This window comes from Uloborus diversus, chromosome 10 (assembly GCF_026930045.1).
Source record: "Uloborus diversus isolate 005 chromosome 10, Udiv.v.3.1, whole genome shotgun sequence".
Lineage (NCBI taxonomy): Eukaryota > Metazoa > Arthropoda > Arachnida > Araneae > Uloboridae > Uloborus > Uloborus diversus.
The window spans coordinates 120,107,976-120,127,467 of record NC_072740.1 but is presented as its reverse complement, the minus strand read 5'-3'; the positions used below and the strand labels follow the sequence as shown (position 1 = coordinate 120,127,467).

The following is a 19,492-nucleotide window of genomic DNA, read 5'->3' as shown; positions in this document are numbered from 1 at the left end:
TACAGTTGTGTGTATGTGTTTACTGGGTAATGAACAGATATCATTCAGTTACACAATTCTGGGTGCCATGAGAAAATCCCAATTCTGTAAATTGTGTTACAACATGATAAAGTTTTGGGGCCCTTGACCTAAGGAGAGCTTAATGAATAATTGTAGCTATTTATCAAGTTGAATGTTAGCTTTTTTAAATTAATGAAAGATATTTGCTTATTGATAAACAGGATATATATATATATATGTAATATGAAAAATCCTTTGCTAGGCCTTTTCCATATTAAGTTCTGTTCACTTATATGTCAGCGCGTATGAGTCACTGACATTATTTATTACACACTTAAATGCTTCTCACACCATATATGGCTATGTTCCAGGCTCAGATGAGATTCCCCTTAAAGTACCTACCAGACACTTTTTTTCCCTCCAGACTTAAGCCAGCCTCTGTCTGCGGTGCAAAGCCCAATAATTTTTCGTTATTGCAATCTGCTCCTCCTATATAGATCACGTGCGATCACATGATCGAGGGATAATTATCTGTAATCTTTTAATGATATTCCCTATATAAAAATCGTGGCACAACTAAACAAGTTAGTTAAGAGAAGTTCCTGCTGTTATATTCCATGTAAAAATAAAGATGTGATTTGTGAATGTAGCTTTGTCCTCTTCCTACGTGGTGGATTATCACGGCACAATACTGCAACAAGATTCGTAATAAGAACCGAGCGGCGGTTCTTACATATATATATATATATTATACAAGTGTATGTGCCCATGGGTGAATACAGTGCGTCAATGCACATTAAAAAAGTAACTGAAACAGAAAGAATGCTTAAAAAGTCTAAATAATTAGACAATGTTGCAAAATGTTTGTATAAAATTTCGACTCTGCAGAAGTGAAAATAATCTTTTTTTTTATGATTGATGCATTGTTGTAAAAACAGTTGCATAAAACATTTAGTTTCAATAGTGTTTTTATAGAGATTATGTTAATAAAGTAGAAAATTACTATCATTTTTCTATTCATTCATGTTTGTAATACTCACACTGATACTTCACTTTTTTAATAACCCCTAGTTCTATGCTTTAGAATAGCAAGAAATCAAAACCAAACTTTAGAAAAAATTGATAGAGTTTCATAAATATGCTTAAATTAAAATATTTTTAATAAGATTTATGGGACTTATGTTGTATAGAAAATGGCATTTTATGTTCCAAAATGAATAATAACTAATAAGAAAAATAATTATGACTGATGTGACAAATAAATTAGATCATTGGGGAGTATGCAATAGATATTAGCCAGTGGTATCAATATTTTATTGGGCTGCTTCATACTATGAAAAAAGTCAAAAATTGCTTTGGTATTCTGACTGTTTTGAGTCTAATGTCAACATTTTACAATTATTGTATGTAATTTTAGTTCAACATATATATATAGAGAGAGCCACCTTCGTCGATGGTTTCTTTTTGGGCCTTTTTTTTTTTAAATATGTGACGTATGGAATTAAGATCTTGGATATTCAGGAATCTTTCAATGACAGTTATTTTATTTTGTAAAACTCAACAAAATGTATGAATGTCTAAAGAATAATAAAAATGACTTTTGCTATGAAAAATATTCACAAATTTTTAAAATTAAAGCTTATCAGAAAATATGTATCTCAACTGCAGGTGCTTAAAATATTTGAGAATTTCAAACTTTTCTGCTTTGTTGTATGTCTCTTCAATGTCATTTGTGTTTTCACTGTGGATTTTCAAGAATTTTCATTCAGTTTTGTATCAATTGAAGAAGATTAAAAAAAATCACTATTGTGACTGAAGCACAGCTTCTTATTCATTAAAGCAGGTTTCCTTGCTCTCATGTATATGTTTCACAAAGAACAAATTCTCTAGTTACATTATTACATTATTTACATTTCGTTATGTTTTTCTATCCTTTATTTGATAAAGATTTTGTATATTTCAAGCTTGACAGGGAAAATCTCTTCCAAATTCAAACTTTTCATGGAAGTCCTACATTTCAGGTGTCAGAACCTTTCTATCCTTTTAATGGAACATCAACTCATGAATTCATTATTGGTACTGAAGACTGTACTAATGTAAAAGGATACTGCAATGGTCCATTAAAGCCTGGTACTACTTACAAGGTAAAAGTGCGTGCTTTTACTGCACCAGAAAAATTCACTGATACTGTGTACTCCTACTCTTTTCAAACAGGTTTGTAAATTTTCATTTATTCTGGTATAAACTTTTCAGTTTTGGATATCTAAAATTATCCAAAGAGTAGAACATTCTTGAAAATTAAAATGTATCCAAAAGTTTTAAACTTTAAACCAACATAAAATGTTAAATTTAGGACTGGCAGGTTAATGAAGCAATATATTCTCCTTCAAATATTACTACTGTTTTCAAAACATTGAGATTTTTCAGCAGTTTTATGCATTTTATGTACTTATTTTTGAAATGTATTTTGGGACATGAAAATCACCAGAAGAAGCAATTATTCCTACTTATCAGAAGAAGCACAAAAAACTTATAAAGTTATTTGTTTGGTCACTTTCAACTATTTATCTTTTATATGAGAGATATTCAAAGAATCAATGTTAACCAACAAAAATGTTAAACCAACTAAATAATGACAGAAATAATGTCTATTTTCTTGAGAAGAGATATGATTCCTGGGTATTGTTCTCTGTGTGTAAAAAAAAAAAAAAAAAAAAAAAAAGAAAAGAAGGAAGGAAAAAACTGAGCCCCTTCTTTCCAACTGTCGTTTTTGAGGTACATTGCTTGTCCTAATATGTTAAAATACATCAAGGGATGAATACTGCAATCGGATAACTACAATTAAGTTTCTTCAAGGAACATTCAACAATTTATTTTTTATTTGATTAAAAGTATTTATGTCTTTGAAACAAATTTTCAGCAATAGTGTAAAATGCTATTTTTTCAAATTTGTAGTTATTTATTTGTAGTACTCACACCACAATATATACGCTGCTCAAAACAATTAGGGGAGCACTTGGTTTTAACGAAATTGTGCAAAGATGTATACTAATAAGTAACATAAAATGAATCATCTACAATTTAATGCCTATCAGGAAATGGAGGAAGAAAACTTTATATACAAATCGGTGTTCATGACGTCAAAAACTATAAAAAGGAGATAACGCCAGAAATTGGGATGTTTCAGAAACGTCTGTTTTATTGCCGTAACTGTAAAATTCGATTGCACGGTATTTTTTTTTTTTTTTTTTGAGACAAGGTTACTTGAGAACATCTCAACGACATGATTTACCGGAATCCATGACATGGGGTGCTATAGGCAGAAAATCCAAGCAAACATAATGTAGTGTCGCGGATGCTGTTGGAGTCGCCAAAAGTGTTGTTGCAAGGCTGTTGAATCAATTCCAAGAGACAGGAAATGTTAGACATCGACCAGGGTCTCATGCTACCAGGGTCAATTGCTGTAGTAGCCACATGCCACTACAGCAACTGATGACCGGTATATACTGTTAACAGCCCATCGAAACAGAACAGAGATTGCTACGCAGCTGCAAAGACAGTTGCTCTTGGCAACAGGACGAAGGGTGTCCGGCCAAACAGTACGTACGTTCATAAGAGAGGGCTCTATATGCATAGGCCAATGGTCTGCCTTCGGTTGACCCCATGCCACCGTGCGGTCCGAAGAAGATTGGCTGCTGAACATCGAGATTGGGAGCAACATGATTAGAGCCAAGTGCTGTTTACCAACGAGTCCCAAATCAGTCTGGAGTGTGACATTGAATGTGTTCTGGTATGGAGGGACAGGGGCACTCGAAATAACCCCGCATTCATTTGTAAAAGGTCACAATACAAATGAGTTGGCTGGATGGTACGGGGTGGAATCAGCATAGGCGGACGCATGGACCTGCATATCATTCGGAATGGCACTTTGAGGGACCAATGCAGACGAGAGGCTGCAACCTCACGTTTTCCTTTATGCTGGAGCCATTGGAGATTCCTTTGTTTTCCAAGATAATATTGCCTGACATTATAGAGCTCGTCTGGTGGAAAACATGCTTGAAGCTGAAACGATACAGCATATGGAATGGCCAGCGTGCTCTCCTGACCTGAATCCAATCAAGCATGTTTGGGATGTGCTCGGACGATGCATTGCTGCGCGACCAAGGCCGTCTGTTACTGTTCGAAACTTGGAGATTGCACTTCTTGAGGAGTGGAACAGTATTCCCCAAAGCAAATCGATAACCTCATCGCATCCATAGCAAACAGGTGTGCAGCAGTCTTAGCTGTTCTAGGAGACCACACACCCTATTAAAACTCATGTATCATGTCTAAACAGTACCTTTTTTTATTGTTTACATGTAACCAAATTTTTGCCCTAATTCATCTTTTCATGTTTTTTCCATATTTTCAAAGAATTAAAGCTTAATTCCAATTTTTTGACCTTTTTTTTTCTGTATTGTGCATTGATACGCGTGTACTATCCATTGTATGCCAATACATGACTGTCGCACTCGGCTTTCTTCACTTTTTTGCTTGCTTCCCTAATTGTTTTGAACATTGTACATGAAAATAATGTTTTAAGCTATTCCCATCCCTCCATCCTGTAGATACTTTTCATTATTCCACCAGTAATGACGAGAAAAAGTTTTGTCATGTTTCTGAATCTTTCAGAGCTAAAATTCAGAGCAAGATTTTCCGCAAAATTTTCAGATGTAATCCTATGCAATAGTAAACGAGAATCTAGCCTGAAGTCCATATAAATTTAGTGCATGCTGTTACTTGCAGTGGCGCAGCCACGGGAGGGGTTTTGGGGTTAAAACCCCTCCCAGAACACAAGCACATTCATTTCCTCTGTTAAAATCAAGGAAAAAAGGCAAAGTATTTGAGATTTTCCAAGCGGAATAGGTTTCAACAAAATATCTTACTGCTTTTAATGATCGGGAAGCAGTCAGAAATTATTTTTCAATTCTTAAATATAAAATTTGTATTTCATGATGAGCACCCCACGTCCCACTGGTATAAGATAGCTAAAATAGTGTCAATAGAGCTCTACAGGGTATCATGATCCCTCAGCACTTCCATCACTGCACAAATCTTTCTCAGGGACATCTAGAGAGAGGAAGCCTACTGCACCGGATTTTCTAAGGCTCTTAACCAATTCTCATCGAAATAGCGAAACCATTATTAGCTAACATTTGACATTCATAAAGACATGAATATATTTGAGGAGGAGGTTTTTAATGATCTCGTGAAAAACACGCAAAAAATTAATATAAGATTAAAGTAAAACTAATAATAAATATTCTGTAGTTTTGCCCACTTTCTTTGTTTTACACTGATATCAATGCGAATTATTAATTGTTTTTAAGCAGTTACTTTGAATGAATAATTTCTAATCTGTAGAAATTCTTTGAGATTGAATAATTACGCATTGTAAATGAATGGGAAAGAAAGCAACAATTTTCCATTTTGAAAACCCCTCCCAGAAAATTTTTCTGGCTGCGCCACTGGTTATTTGCATAATTTTGCTGATTTTAGCATTTTTGACCTTAAACTTTTTTTTTAACCAATGTTGTCTGCTTTGACCAGAAAACATTCCCCCCGCCCCTTTTTTTTGTTGCATTTGACTTTTTTCATAACTTTTATTCGTTTCTGTGATGAGTTTTCTGCTTTAATAATAGGAAAGAAAAATATGCTGTGAAAAAGCAGTAATCAACATTTTTTAATTATTTATGTATGTAAATTTGCTGATGCTCTTGAAAAATAACAAAAACTGAAGATTGTTGTTGTTATCAATTATGCAATAAAATATCTTTTATCTGTTTTATTGTATTTTACAAACATTATTTTCCTTTTAGATACTGACAATACAGCTTTGTTGGCTGGCATAACTGTCCCATTAGTTCTGATAATATTGCTGATCATTTTAATTGTTGTTTTCAAACGTAAAAAAAGACATGGCCCATTCGCTAAAAAAGTGACTGATGGTAACATGAAAGATGATTCTATGTCAATTCCAGAAAGTGAAATAATTACAAGGTATGTTTTGCTCATTGTCTGACCTATTTTTTTGACCCACATTAAGATATGGTATGCACTGTAAGGAGTATATGATACCCTATATGAAGAATGAAGTGTATATATATATATATATATATATATATATATATGTATATATGCATATATATATACAGTAAAACCCCTCTTAATGGACACCCCTCTCATGCGGACAATTTTCAATTCCCTGATTCCAAGGCAAATAACATTATTTTACCCCTGTCCTACGGACACCCCTCTATTGTGGACAAAAAATTTTGTCCTGTTAGTGTCCGCATTTGAGAGGTTTTACTGTGTATATATACAGGTTGTTTCGTTTTAACCTGCAAGACCTTTATTTTCGCAACTGTCAGTCCTAGATGTATACTTCCAATTGCAAAAATGTTTAAAATCAGATGCTGAGTTAAGATACTGAAAGTTTGAACTAAAAATAAAAATGAGTCGGAAAATAAAAAAATGTAACTTTTTATACCGGCCCTAGGTCCCCTAACTAATATTTAGAGAAATAATCTCCATTGAAAACTATTACTGACACAAAAAACTTCACATTTCTATGATCAAAACTCAAGGAGATATTCCATTTCAATGTTTTAAGAGACCATACAGAAGATGAGTTTGGAACTTATCGCCCTTTCAGAAGAATGACAGGTCGTCAAAGTAAGAAAAACAAGGTATTTATATTTTTCATTGCTATTCAAAAATAAATGCAAATGTTATACCGTGATATGCAAAAACACACTACAAAACCTCGAACAATTTGAAAAACCACTCTCTATGCACACATATCATTTTAAACACTTGTAAACCGCTATATTTTCCCCCAGTAGATGTTATTGACGGCAAGTGAAAAGTGGTCTAAGTCACAAAATGCTGCATTTCATATCTTGGTGAATGGTCTTACTAATTTCAAACTTTTTTTGGTAGAATTATTTTTCAATGGAGATTATTTCCCTAAATATAAGTTAGGGGAATTGGGGCCAGTATAAAAAGTTAAATTTTGTATTTTTTGACTTATTTTTATTTTCACTTCAAACTTTCAATATCTTAACCCTACATCTGATTTTGAACAATTTTTGCAATTGGAAGTATACATCTAGGACTAACGGTTGCAAAAATGAAGGTTTTGCAGGTTAAAACAGAACACTAAAAAGTAACAAAAATACCAAATATTTTAAAATAAACTAAGGCAGGAATTTATCAGTTCCAAATATTTATAGATCATCACAGCACTGGGTTACACACACCACCTATTACAATACAAATAAACTGTAGCTTATGTCTAAAATTAAGCTGGGTTTTTCTTTAATACCATTAGAAGCCAGATGGCAACAATAATTGTACTCCACTGAGCCCAATACCAGCACATGCAAAAAATAAACAGTATCTTACCTAATTTTCTGAGTGGACGAATCAAATCCAGGTCCACATAAAAAAATGTCCATGAGCTTTAGGAAAAACATAAACTCTATTTCTATGTAGTGCAATTAAATTTTGAATGTTTGCAGAAACAATGTTTAAAAACTTTTTTTTTAATTCAATCATGGAAGTATTTTATGAGATATAGCCATTAATGGGGTTTTTTACTCTATTAAATATTGCTTTTGGAATTTAATTGTGTTACTGTAATTTCGGGTAAATAAGCCCCCCTATCATATACGCCGCATGTGCAATAATTTACTAACTAAAAACAAAAGTTCATCCGATAAGCCGCCCCTGCCTACCTGCCTATATGCCGCAGAAGAGCATATCAAAACATGGTGCCTCACCCCCTTTATATATATATATATATATATATATATATATATATATATATATATATATATATATATATATATATATGTGTGTGTGTATATATACATATGTATGGATGCGATCATTTATTATAGTTAGAACGAAACTGCAACAAGCGACTGCACTCATAGATAGAAATTGATTATACTTCGTTTTAAAAAAACAGAAAATGCTATGGTTACGCAAAAAACTAGTGTTGCCAGATAACATCTACATTTGGTTAGATGAGTAAGTTTTCAAATCATTGTGTTGTACTTAGCAGTTCATCGAAAAATTGTTTAACTTTTATCAATTTGATTTTTTTTTTTTATTTATCATCATTGAGACATTTTAAAACATTACTCTATAGGGACTCTAACACTGACCAGCTAGCGATTCCTCCATTTTTCAGCCTCGTGAAACGTATGGTACTGTCACAAATCTGGCAACACTGGAAAGAGCAACAACAGCGAACAGTGGTAAGATCAACGAAAACTAATGTAGGTTTAAGGGAGTGAGAAATTAAATTTAACGAGAAACCTGTTTCATGTTGCAATTCAAGAGCTCTACTAGTGTTTTTTAATGAATTTTAACATTGCCGCTTGATTGGGCGAACATGGGAAATGCTTAGAAAGAAGGGTGGGGGGAAAATTTCTTCAGATACGCCTCAGATGTTTAGTTTCAACTTTAAAACACGTATAAGCCACGGCTTATCTACGGTATATAGAAGTAGAGCCCGTGTTAAACATAAAGTTCATGCTGTTAAACTGGGATTTAACTTATTCAAAGTCTTTGTAGATTGATTTTGTGCTACAGAGCCAATCCACACAAAATAGGATGTCAGCATCAAGTTATAAAACACACTCTGTACTATCATGTTATATATTATTTTATTCGCAAAAAAGTATAGTTTCCTAACCCAAAGTGGGAAATATCATAGTTTTTACAGTAAATACAGTTTCAACAAGCAAATATAATCTAATTAACTTATTTTTTGGTTAAAAACTATCAAGTTTCAAGCGTAGGATCTGGCAACACCTAATCCAATTTGTAAGATACCCTTTTATAGTGTTATAGTAAGCACCAGCTTAGGCATTTTCTAGTTGTCAATATTTCATTTGTCGATAGCAGTTTTTTTTTTAATTACAGGTAAAATAAATTACCTCAAATCTTTGTCATACCTATAACCTAAAACAGCTATTTGTTAAATAATATAAATTTGTTGTAAAAGTTTGACATTTTGGTTTTAAAATAAGCAGTAACCACACATTTTGTAGATTTTTCTGCAATTTCTACTAATAATCTCAAACTAATATTAGGTGATAATTATGTTGGATGTGTACTTTATCATTTCTTGTTTTCATCAAAACTTAAGTAGCAGCTTCAAATAAAATATGATCAACGGAAATTGTGTGAACGTCAGAACTATAACTATGGATTGGGCCTACAACTGATATGTCAGTTTCTGTGGCATTTCCCTAAAGCTTCCACTTTTTTGTTAGTGCATGCATGTGAGAATTTTTCATAAAATAGCTTTTTGAATATTTTCAGCCGTCCTGTGAAGTTGAAAGACTTTATTGATCATTACCGGTTCCTATCTGCAGACTCGGACTTCAGATTCTCTGAAGAATTTGAGTTGCTAAAACATGTTGGTCGAGACAAGCCTTGCAATGCTGCTGATTTACCTGCCAATCGGCCAAAAAACAGATTCACTAACATATTGCCTTATGATCATTCACGTGTTAAACTCTTGCCATCTGATGATGATGAAGGTTCTGATTATATTAATGCAAACTACATTCCAGTAAGTATTTCAATTTTCATTTTTATGATAGTAAGTGCAGGTTACAAAGTATAACTATTTACATTCCAAAATGTCATCACTCTTTTGATACAAAGTTTTTTTAATTTTTAATTTAGTTTTGTTGTTTGGTAAAACATTGAAAATGCTTAAAGATAAATTAGAATTAAAAATGCTGATGAATTCAGTAAAAAATATATCTCAGAAATCTAAACCTAGGCTCACTTTCTGAAGAAAGTTCTATACATCATTTGCTGTTATCTTTCAGTTAATGCTTAAACTTGGTTAAAATTAACTAAAAATTAGAATTCAGGTTATGAAAATTAGCATGTAAAGTGCAGGTCGTTAATCATTGGAGCTCAAAAGATAGTTGTTGATGCATGTTATGAATATAATGGGACCTGGTTTTACATAGTTACACATAACTCGATTGGTGGGCTATCAGAATAATATTTAAATTACCTAAAAATAATTGAGAAGCTGTACAAAAAGATTCCTGTCTTAAGTGTTTTTCTGGTGTTTTCTCCCCTTTACATAATGATTTGTTTGTACAACAAAGGAGTGGGAGGTTAGACTCATATAAAACTAATACATAATTTCTAAGTATGAAGTATTTGCTTTTAAATATTAAATAGCATCATGTAAGGACATATTATTTGTAAAACAAAAAATGTATTGAGCACTCATTATTGAAATATTTTTTGCCAGCTTTAACAAGTAATATTTATACATTCCTTTCCTTCCAAACAAGTAAAGCAAATATAAGGGTTTGGAGTGTTTTCCAACCAAGGATTGATTTCATGTTTGGTTTCTGATTGCATGCTCTTTAACCCTCTCAAAAGCAAGCCCTCACACACTCAATATTTTAGACTACTTAAATGAATTTATATTTGATGCATGCTGAGGTTCAGCCTCGAAATTAATTTGTTAACCTCATCAACAAGTAACTTTAAAAATACAAGCAATCTTTTTGTATTGCACAGCGATTGAAAAGCGTGTCCCACCCAAACTGACACCAGGACAGAGGAAGTATAATAAAAGCTTTTAAAAAACGGTTTATATAGAGAAATTCCGCTTCATACATAAAATAAGCAACGGCTATAAATATTTATATCTGCATGCATACGTGATGTTTAAAATTAATTCATGGCAATTAAATTTTGTCTTTAATTTTTATCTTCTGAAACATAAATTTTAGAATGTTTGAAGTACTATTGCATAGTTTTGCCTCATATTTTAAAGTAATCTTGGGAATTCAAAGTTGAATACTTGAAAATATCAAGTGGAGTTCAAATGTCTTTATTTATACCAGGTTATAAAATATTTAAATACTATTGAACTTGTGTCTTAAAATGCTGCTCATTTTATTAAAAGCTTGTTTAAATATAAAAACTTGTTTTAAACTGTTTAGTTATATTTTTTTATCTTAAACCAAAAAAATCACTTTTTGTTGCTTGTACATTTTAGGGATATAATTCTCCAAGGGAATTCATAGTAACTCAAGGTCCTTTACACAGTACAAGAGATGATTTTTGGCGTATGATCTGGGAACAGAACTCTCGAGCTGTTGTAATGTTGACTAGATGTGTAGAAAAAGGACGTGAAAAGTGTGATCATTATTGGCCTTATGACACTCAACCAGCATATTATGGTGAAATACAAGTAATAATTCTTAATGAATCACAGTATTCTAAATGGACAATATCAGAGTTTAAAGTATCCAGGGTAAGTTTTAAACTATTTCTGATTTGTGCATTTCTAAATTCTTTTGCAGATTTGTGTAGAACTGCAGAACTTTAATAAGCTGAAGCTACTTACCTTTCTCTTTCGCATCTTAGTTAAAAAATACTTTCTCTGTCCCGAATTAGTTCCTTCATTTGAATACTTTGTACTGATTATTGATATTGATGGTTTTATGATTTTATTAGAATATTTTTTAGAGATTTCAGTGTGCTATGCTATCAGTTAACAACATTTACTTAGCAAACATTTTCTACTTCCCTCCTTAAACCAGTACCAAATTAGTTTCGAACATCCAGAGTTCACACAGTCTTAAATTTATACTGCATTTTGTAAGAACTATACCACTAATGTTCCAGAAAGATCAGTTTGCTTTTTAATGAATTCATGATGTATTAGCTAGAAGATAGTTTTATACAATAACTGGTGGGAGAGTACTTACAATTGAAAGACAGATTATTAAGAAACTATAGTGCCTAGACAGAGCAGTATGCCTTTTGAAGGAAGAAGTGTGAGGTCAAGTCTATGGAAAATCCAAACTGCACTGAGCCTAGGAAGCATGCCATGCTTTCTTATTCAGACTAGCTTAAAATCAGCGATTACATCCTAATTTTGCAAGTTTTTCAGATTGAACTTTTTTCAGCGAAAAAGATGAATTCTCAAAAAAGTTCTATCTGTTACACAGGTGTTCATTTATTCTTCAAAGCCACACAAACATTACACAACTTCTCTTTAATGAAAATAGTATACTTTATGCTTTTTTGAAGTGATTTTCTCTTATATATAATTTATTGAAACTCGGGAGCTAATTCGTTAGAAATAATACTTTCACATTTTACTTCATTTTGTCAGATATTTCATAACACTAATTTGGGTGACTTATCATCGATCAAAAAAAAAAGAGTTTTTTTTTTTTTTTTTTCATGAAATACTGTGAAACAACATTAACAAGTAACTGAATTATAACCAAATCCAGCATTTAGTAATGTAAACTCTCAAAAGTAGCGCACTGCCTTCTAGCGGATTTCCCCAGCCCTGTCAAATTGAAAAATCGCTGGGAAAACAACAGTGGATGGCACACTACTCTTTCTAGGCACTATATAAAGATACTTAGCTGTATTCTTTTTTCATTTATTTTATTTATTATTATTTTAATTTATTATTTCCAAAATTATTTTAACCCAATTATATTAAACTTAAAAATTTATATTTCTTTTTGTCACTTTTTCTTGAAGTCACTAAAAGAGAAATGTGTTTCCATTTTTAAAATACAATTCTTCTCTAATTTAACTTTAAAAACAACAAAATACTTATGTTTCAACATTTAAGGGTTTTTTTTTAAATTGAAGTATTGTGTTTTCAGATTTTGAAAATTTAATTTTATTCAGCTTAATTTTTCAGCATTAAGAAATTTAAAGTTTCTTAATTTGTTGTATGAAATAAAATAATGTAGATTCATTTCTGTATGAATTGCCAAAAAAAAAATCTAAATTTTTATTTGTTGTATTAAATAGTATTTGAAAAAGCAACTCAATTTTTGCGAAAATTCATTTTTCTATCCTACTGCATTCTTGTGCCTTGTTGTGCAGAACTAGACCTTAATGTTTTCTTTTTGTAATAATTTTAAAGAGATAACACCATTGCCTATTTTATTATTATTTGCAAAAAATCCAAATGAAATTTCATCCTTTACCCGCTTTTTTCCTATTTTATGTTTATCTAGTAAAATGTTATCATTCATTTAATATTCTATTTTGGAAGAAGGAAACGTATCCAAAATTAATCAAGCTTTCACCTTTATCGATTTTGTAGTAAGTTAATTGTTGTAAAAAATGATGTAATGGCTTATGGAATATTATCTTCCAAAATGAAAATGTGCTGGAGTTTGATTGGTAAAGAAATGGTATGATTGCTGTGGTTGTTCTTTATAGTGATAATTATTTCATTTCAGCATTGTATGTTGCTGCTTAGCATAGTACTTTTGTTTTTTATTCAACTAATCTTTAAGTTTTCCTTTTCTTTCTAGGGAGATCAATCACGTATCATCAGACATTTTCATTTCACAACATGGCCAGACTTTGGAGTACCTGATCCACCGCAAACTCTTGTAAAATTTGTACGGACCTTTCGCGACCGTATACTTCCAGATAACAAGCCTATTGTTGTTCATTGCAGGTACTAATAAATATTTCAGAACAGGACCAGACAGATTATCCAAACTCCAGTTAACCTAATTGTTCAATTGTCTGAACATCTTACTCCATCTTTATTTTTTTTTAACTAAGCATACAAAACATTTAACTGGTCATTGTCATTAGTATCAAGAGGATAAGGACAGCTGCCTGTCCTAAGCTTGGTTAACGTAGGGAAGAACATTAAATTTGGCACTAACAATCGGTGGCATATCTGGTGGGGATGTGGGGGGGGGGGGGAGAACCTCCAAGAACCTTAAAATGAAACTAGCTAATTTTGAGTTCTTACATGTGCAGTTGCAGACTTGTTAGAAGTTGGGATGCTCTGGGAGTGTTTAAACTCCCAAAATAAATTCACCCCCCCCCCTAAAATTTTATTCTGAGAAGTATTGTTTGATTTTTATTTAATGCATTGTATTTAAACCAAAATTGGTGAGCTTTAGCTTTAAAGCTTCTAAAGAAAAAGCAAATTTTTTTTTAACATACTCTGACTTCTCTTTATTAGTCAACAGATAGATAGTTTCTTCTTGTGTTAATAATGTTTAATATGTAGTAAGGTAGTTTGATGATGCTTAATTTATAATATAGGATAGTTTTAAATCGTTAATTTAAATTATGTTACAGTAAAAACCACACTTCTCACTGAAATTATTTTTTTCTTTTTTTTTTTTTTTTTTTTTTTTTTTTTTTTTTTTAACATTTAACCTTTTTTATGGGACCACTCCATCAGTATCTGTCCTGGGTGCTATTCTTGCTAACACAATTTTTCTACCTACATTGAAAAAATGTTATGCATAAAAAGGTTGTGCATATATTATCTATTTTGGGTTATAAGAGGATCCCAGGAGTTTCCTGTCCAATGATCGAAATTTTTGCTTTTCCTAACTGGAATTGGTCCTGATAGGTTTGGATAATCAGTGTTCTACTGTGTATTATTTTGTTTGAAGTATCATTAGTGTTTAATTCTGTATACAGTTCAACACTCTTTCATTGCTTCTTTTTTAGTGCTGGTGTTGGAAGGTCGGGTACATTCATTGCATTGGATCATATCCTCCAAAAAATTCAGAAACATGATTATGTAGATATATTTGCAATTGTATATGAAATGAGAAAAGAAAGGGTATGGATGGTTCAAAATGAGGTTAGTGATAAATCTGATTAGTTACATATTTCTATTCTACAGCATCAAATTGTGAATAAGAAAACTATTCTATAGTTCAGAAAGTCATTAACATACTCATCACGTTTTTTTTTTCTTCTTTTTTTTAATTTCTGGACTTGCTTTTATATAATGTCAAATTCTTTTCTCATATACATTGTTCTATATTTTATACTTATGGTGTATCTTCTGTTTAATTTAAGGCACGGTACTACTATGCAGGCTTGAAGTCAACTGCTAGGAAATGTAATCGATTATGATTATGAGCCTGAAAAAAGGGGGATTACAATTATAATCCTCTGACAAAAGGCAATTACGATTACAGCAAAGATTTGATTATGTAGAAAATGTAATAGATTACGATTATAATATGCTGATTATGATTTTGATTACGATTTCAGACTTATAATATAATGTTTATATATCACTCATTTGCATCAACAACGTGATAATACATTACACAACGCTACAATGACTGTACATTGTATACAGGTATAGGCACACTCTTATTCAAATATATACACAGTGCATATTGTATTGCTTTTGACTCAGCTGTTCATTTTTTGCCGTTGCAGTAGTTCTGCTTTTGCCCTGGCTTAAGGGCGATAACTTATTGCTAAACTGCTCAATATTTTAGAGCTTATAATTTCTGAAAATTGTGTGGTACACTATTTCAGCATTGTATTCTCAACTATTTAGTATAACTCTCAGTTAATTTAATGCGCTGCTTTTTTAAAAAAAGAACCTTGTATGGCTCTTTATGCAAAAAAACTACAATGTAATAAAATATGCAGAAAGTAAATAAAAGGTATGTAACTAAACAGTTGAAAATTTGAAAAAAAAAAGGAATTAAATGCATTTAAGTTTAATTAATACTTCAAAGATGGCTGTCTTTTTTCTCATTCTTTGAGAAATGAAAAAATTTCCAGCAATGCTAAACAATCGTTGAACTGGAGCAGATGACATACGAGCATTACATATGAGCATTAGTTAGGTGCCTACAACTCTACAGGATCAATTTTATGATCATTTGATAAGCTATTTGCGTATGGTAAAGTTTTCAACTTAACACTCATAAAAAATAAGATTTGGCATAACACGTTTTGCTACTTTCCACTTTTTAGTCATAAAGCTTTTTTTTTTTTTTTTGCATAAATGAGTATTTTATAATGATATTTATACATCACAGTTTTAATGCAGCAGTGAAATGCAATTACATAAAAATGTAAACAATTATAAAATCTATCAATGCAAACTTACTTATTAACTAGACTTATTAAGTCAGTTTTAAACATATAAAACATACATTTAAGATGAAACTATATTGATGAAACAAAACGAGAAATAATTTTGAAAAATATGCAAAAAAAAATCGTATTTACCAGGGTTTAGATTAGATGTCACATAGCAAAAAATAAAGGCAATACATACATTAGGGTGTTTAAAGAATCACTGAAGCAGAAATGAAAATTCGGTTTTCTTTTGACAAAATATTTTCAGTCATTCACCACTTTCTCATGAAAGTATATATAAAAAAACCAAAAGCTTTTTGTTGCGCAAAACATAGTTGTACTTTTTATATCATTGTACTTTTTCTGCTAAAATACAATTTTGAGGCGGCAATGTGCTTCGCTTGTTTACCTAACATTGATAAATGAAAAGGGAAATTGATGAATGACCAATTGTAAGGATTTGGAAGATGTTACCAAGAGGCCTTGAGACGTTTCCGTCAAAGGCGCCCAAAGGGTACCGATTGTACTTAAGACTTAAGATAAGTCTTGATTTATGACTCTTATTCGCAAACAGGGATGAGCACTGAGTTGTTTGAAATCATTTTCTGTGTTACTATTGAACTATGTTATCTTTCCATCAATAGTAAAAGGGCTGCTTAAATTTTTTCACTTTTAGGAAGTGAAGATTATGCGAATACAAGACCGGATTAAAATTTATTTTACTAAAATAACAGTTACAATTACGCATGAAAAGCCTGATTATGATTTCGATTATGATTATGGGAGTATCCCATCAACAAATTATAATAATTATGATTACACAAAAACATAATTGCTTACTCAGATTACGATTTCGTAATTGGCGATTACTCCAAGCCTGCTGCTATGTAAGTGAAAACTTATCTTCATGCAAGATATATTTTCCTTGCCTTCCTTGCCTAAAGGATCTTATGATTCCAGAGAATTTCATTGTAAAATCATTCATCAGTTTTAAAGTTATGTACATATTGTGTTAGTGGTACCAAAAGTTTATGCATCTACATGTATTATTTGTGGTCATCTACAAAACCTTTTTGATTTTTATACTTTCAGCAACAATATATATGCATCCATCAATGCTTAATGTGTGTTTTAGAAGGCAATGAAGATATTATGGATGCCCTTCGTCAAGAAGTTCACGATAATCAGGGTTATGAAGGTAATATTTTTTCTAAGGTTTTTTGTACTGCTTAAAAGGAGATCTGATTTTTAAAGTTTTTACTTGATTTCTTTAAATTCATCCTACAAAATAGTTTTTTTCTACAGTTTTATTTTTTTGTAAATCTTGAACATATTATTCTGATTGGTATGTATTTTATGTAAATGTCTATTTTATCATTTTGTGACAAAACAAACATTTAAATTAGTTCATGGTTCCTCATCAGCATAAAAAATGGAAAAACGAAACAGTTTCTCTACATACCAATATGATTAAACTACAGCTGACTCAATTTTGCAAAAAAAAAAAAATGGGACTTGTGCCCTTTCTGAAATAATGGATTCAAGTTGCATGAATACAGGCTTTTCTGTGTGAAAAACATTTATAGCTACCAATCTCAAAATATGCCTTACATTTTTATCAAGCATTTTGCCTTCAGTTCAATTATGGCCTGCAAATAAAATTGACTGAACCATTAGTAAGAGACTCATTCAACGCTAACAGAATTTGATCAATTGTATCTACCAATAGCACCGCTAGAAATTTCCTTTGCCCCACCTGGAAAGAAGTTTGTTGCTTAGCTAGTGGCAGACAGAACTTAAATGAATTGAATAAAATACAGTTGAATGAGCTCCTAATGGTGTAAAGCAGTCTCTCAATTCTGTAGTTTTGCCAGAACTGGGAGCAAATAAGGTGTTAGATAATTGCTACCAATTTTGTATAAGCTGTGGTAATATTTGCTAAATTGCTCAACAAGCTTTCCTGATAAATAAGGATGGTGCCTAGCTATACAATGGTGGTCAGCATTATAAGGACAGCAGGAAATGGCACAGAAAAAACTTTATTTCTGAAATTTATGCACAAAATGCCTTTTTTATGTTAGAAATCATTGTGGAATGCAGAACATTTGAAAATACAAAATATAAATGTTTTGCTGTGATTAATTTAAAAAAAAACATCATTGTCAAAACTTGACAAAATTATAAGGACAACGAGCGTTTTGCCTAAAACCCAGTAGCCTACCAAGTGGTTGGAAGCAGGGCTGCGGAGTCGGAAGAAAGATGGCCCACACCGACTCCTGGATTTTGAAACGTCCGACTCCGACTCCTGGATTTTGAAACGTCCAACTGTGACTCTGGCTTTTTTATTTATTTTTTTCAAATCTCCCCCCACCATGGAAAGGGGGAACCCCACTAAGCAGATATTGAAATATTAAATCCTATTTGTGAAATTTTCGCTTTGTATTTTATTTTCCTAGAAATATCTAACAAAATGAACTATGATTGCTTTACACATCTGAATCAAAATTGAATTCTTATAAATAATTTTATTCGCATATTTTCATACTTTTAAGTAATTTCAGTTGCTTTTCTTTAATTAGATAGTACTGATCTAGTGAAACACTTTCAATGGAAGTGAGTAATTTGTGTAGAGAGATCAGCTGCAATTTCTTTAAATGAATGAAGTCGTTCAAATGAACTAGTGCAATGTACGGATAAAATGAATGAAATATTAAAAGGAACGACACTGCTTACCTCTACTATCAGGGTGAAAATGTGTTGTATATTTCAGAATTCAATGTGAAAGTTAATGTGATGATAAATTGTCCTAACTGCAAGCTTTTTCTTTACAGATGATGAAGGCATTGCTGAGTCAGGGATGTGAATATTTTGTATCATAGTTTTAAATGTAAACATGTTTAGCAGCAAGTTACCGCCCCTAAGCCAAGGCTGAGGCAGAACTACATGCAATATACCAGACAGCCCAGTTATCTCATTCAGAGACTGCAGATTTAATCTTATTAGAACTCACAGATTATAACAATATTTTTCTGGTTCATACCCATTTACTAAGTGGTATTTAAAAAAAAAAAAAAACTAATTTTGACCCTCTAGCTGTTGTAGTTTTTTAGATATAAGGGGTCGAAATTTTAATGTTTTGCTCCTACCTGCTCATACTTGTCTGACCATAACTCTGGAACAAATAAAATTAGAAACTTGAACTTTATATCTTTTGAAAGTTTCCATTAAGAGCTTTAAAATGATATGTTACATGATACAAAAATACAATTTTTCATTTTGAGGGTCATTTGAATTGACCTTTGACCTTGAGTATTTCTTAAAGTTATAATTTCAAAAATCTGAAAAAAAATATATTTTGTATAAATTGTTATTTTCTTTATTTGTGCCAAGTTTCATGTTGGGACAACTCTGGGATCATGCATGATTTAAACTTGAATGTTACTCCAAGTGGCAAAAAATCAATTGCCATCAATTGAAAGTCAAATATGTGTGCCTAAATGTGTCATAATCGTGCTGATAATACGACATTAGAAAAATGAAA

The 19,492-nt window shown here is 31.7% G+C and overlaps 1 protein-coding gene across 1 annotated transcript in view; it reads left to right on the top strand.

Moving 5' to 3' along the window:
- Positions 1 to 18,914, top strand: part of LOC129231151 (tyrosine-protein phosphatase 10D-like) — an 85,085-nt gene extending 66,171 nt beyond the window's left edge. The window contains exons 19-26 of the mRNA XM_054865398.1: positions 2,022 to 2,214; positions 5,859 to 6,039; positions 9,379 to 9,631; positions 11,096 to 11,353; positions 13,395 to 13,543; positions 14,566 to 14,701; positions 17,044 to 17,149; positions 18,783 to 18,914. Coding sequence (XP_054721373.1) covers positions 2,022 to 2,214; positions 5,859 to 6,039; positions 9,379 to 9,631; positions 11,096 to 11,353; positions 13,395 to 13,543; positions 14,566 to 14,701; positions 17,044 to 17,149; positions 18,783 to 18,814 — 1,308 coding nt within the window. The 3' untranslated portion in view covers positions 18,815 to 18,914. The remainder of the gene's footprint in view (positions 1 to 2,021; positions 2,215 to 5,858; positions 6,040 to 9,378; positions 9,632 to 11,095; positions 11,354 to 13,394; positions 13,544 to 14,565; positions 14,702 to 17,043; positions 17,150 to 18,782) is intronic.
- The last annotated feature ends 578 nt before the right edge of the window (positions 18,915 to 19,492 follow it).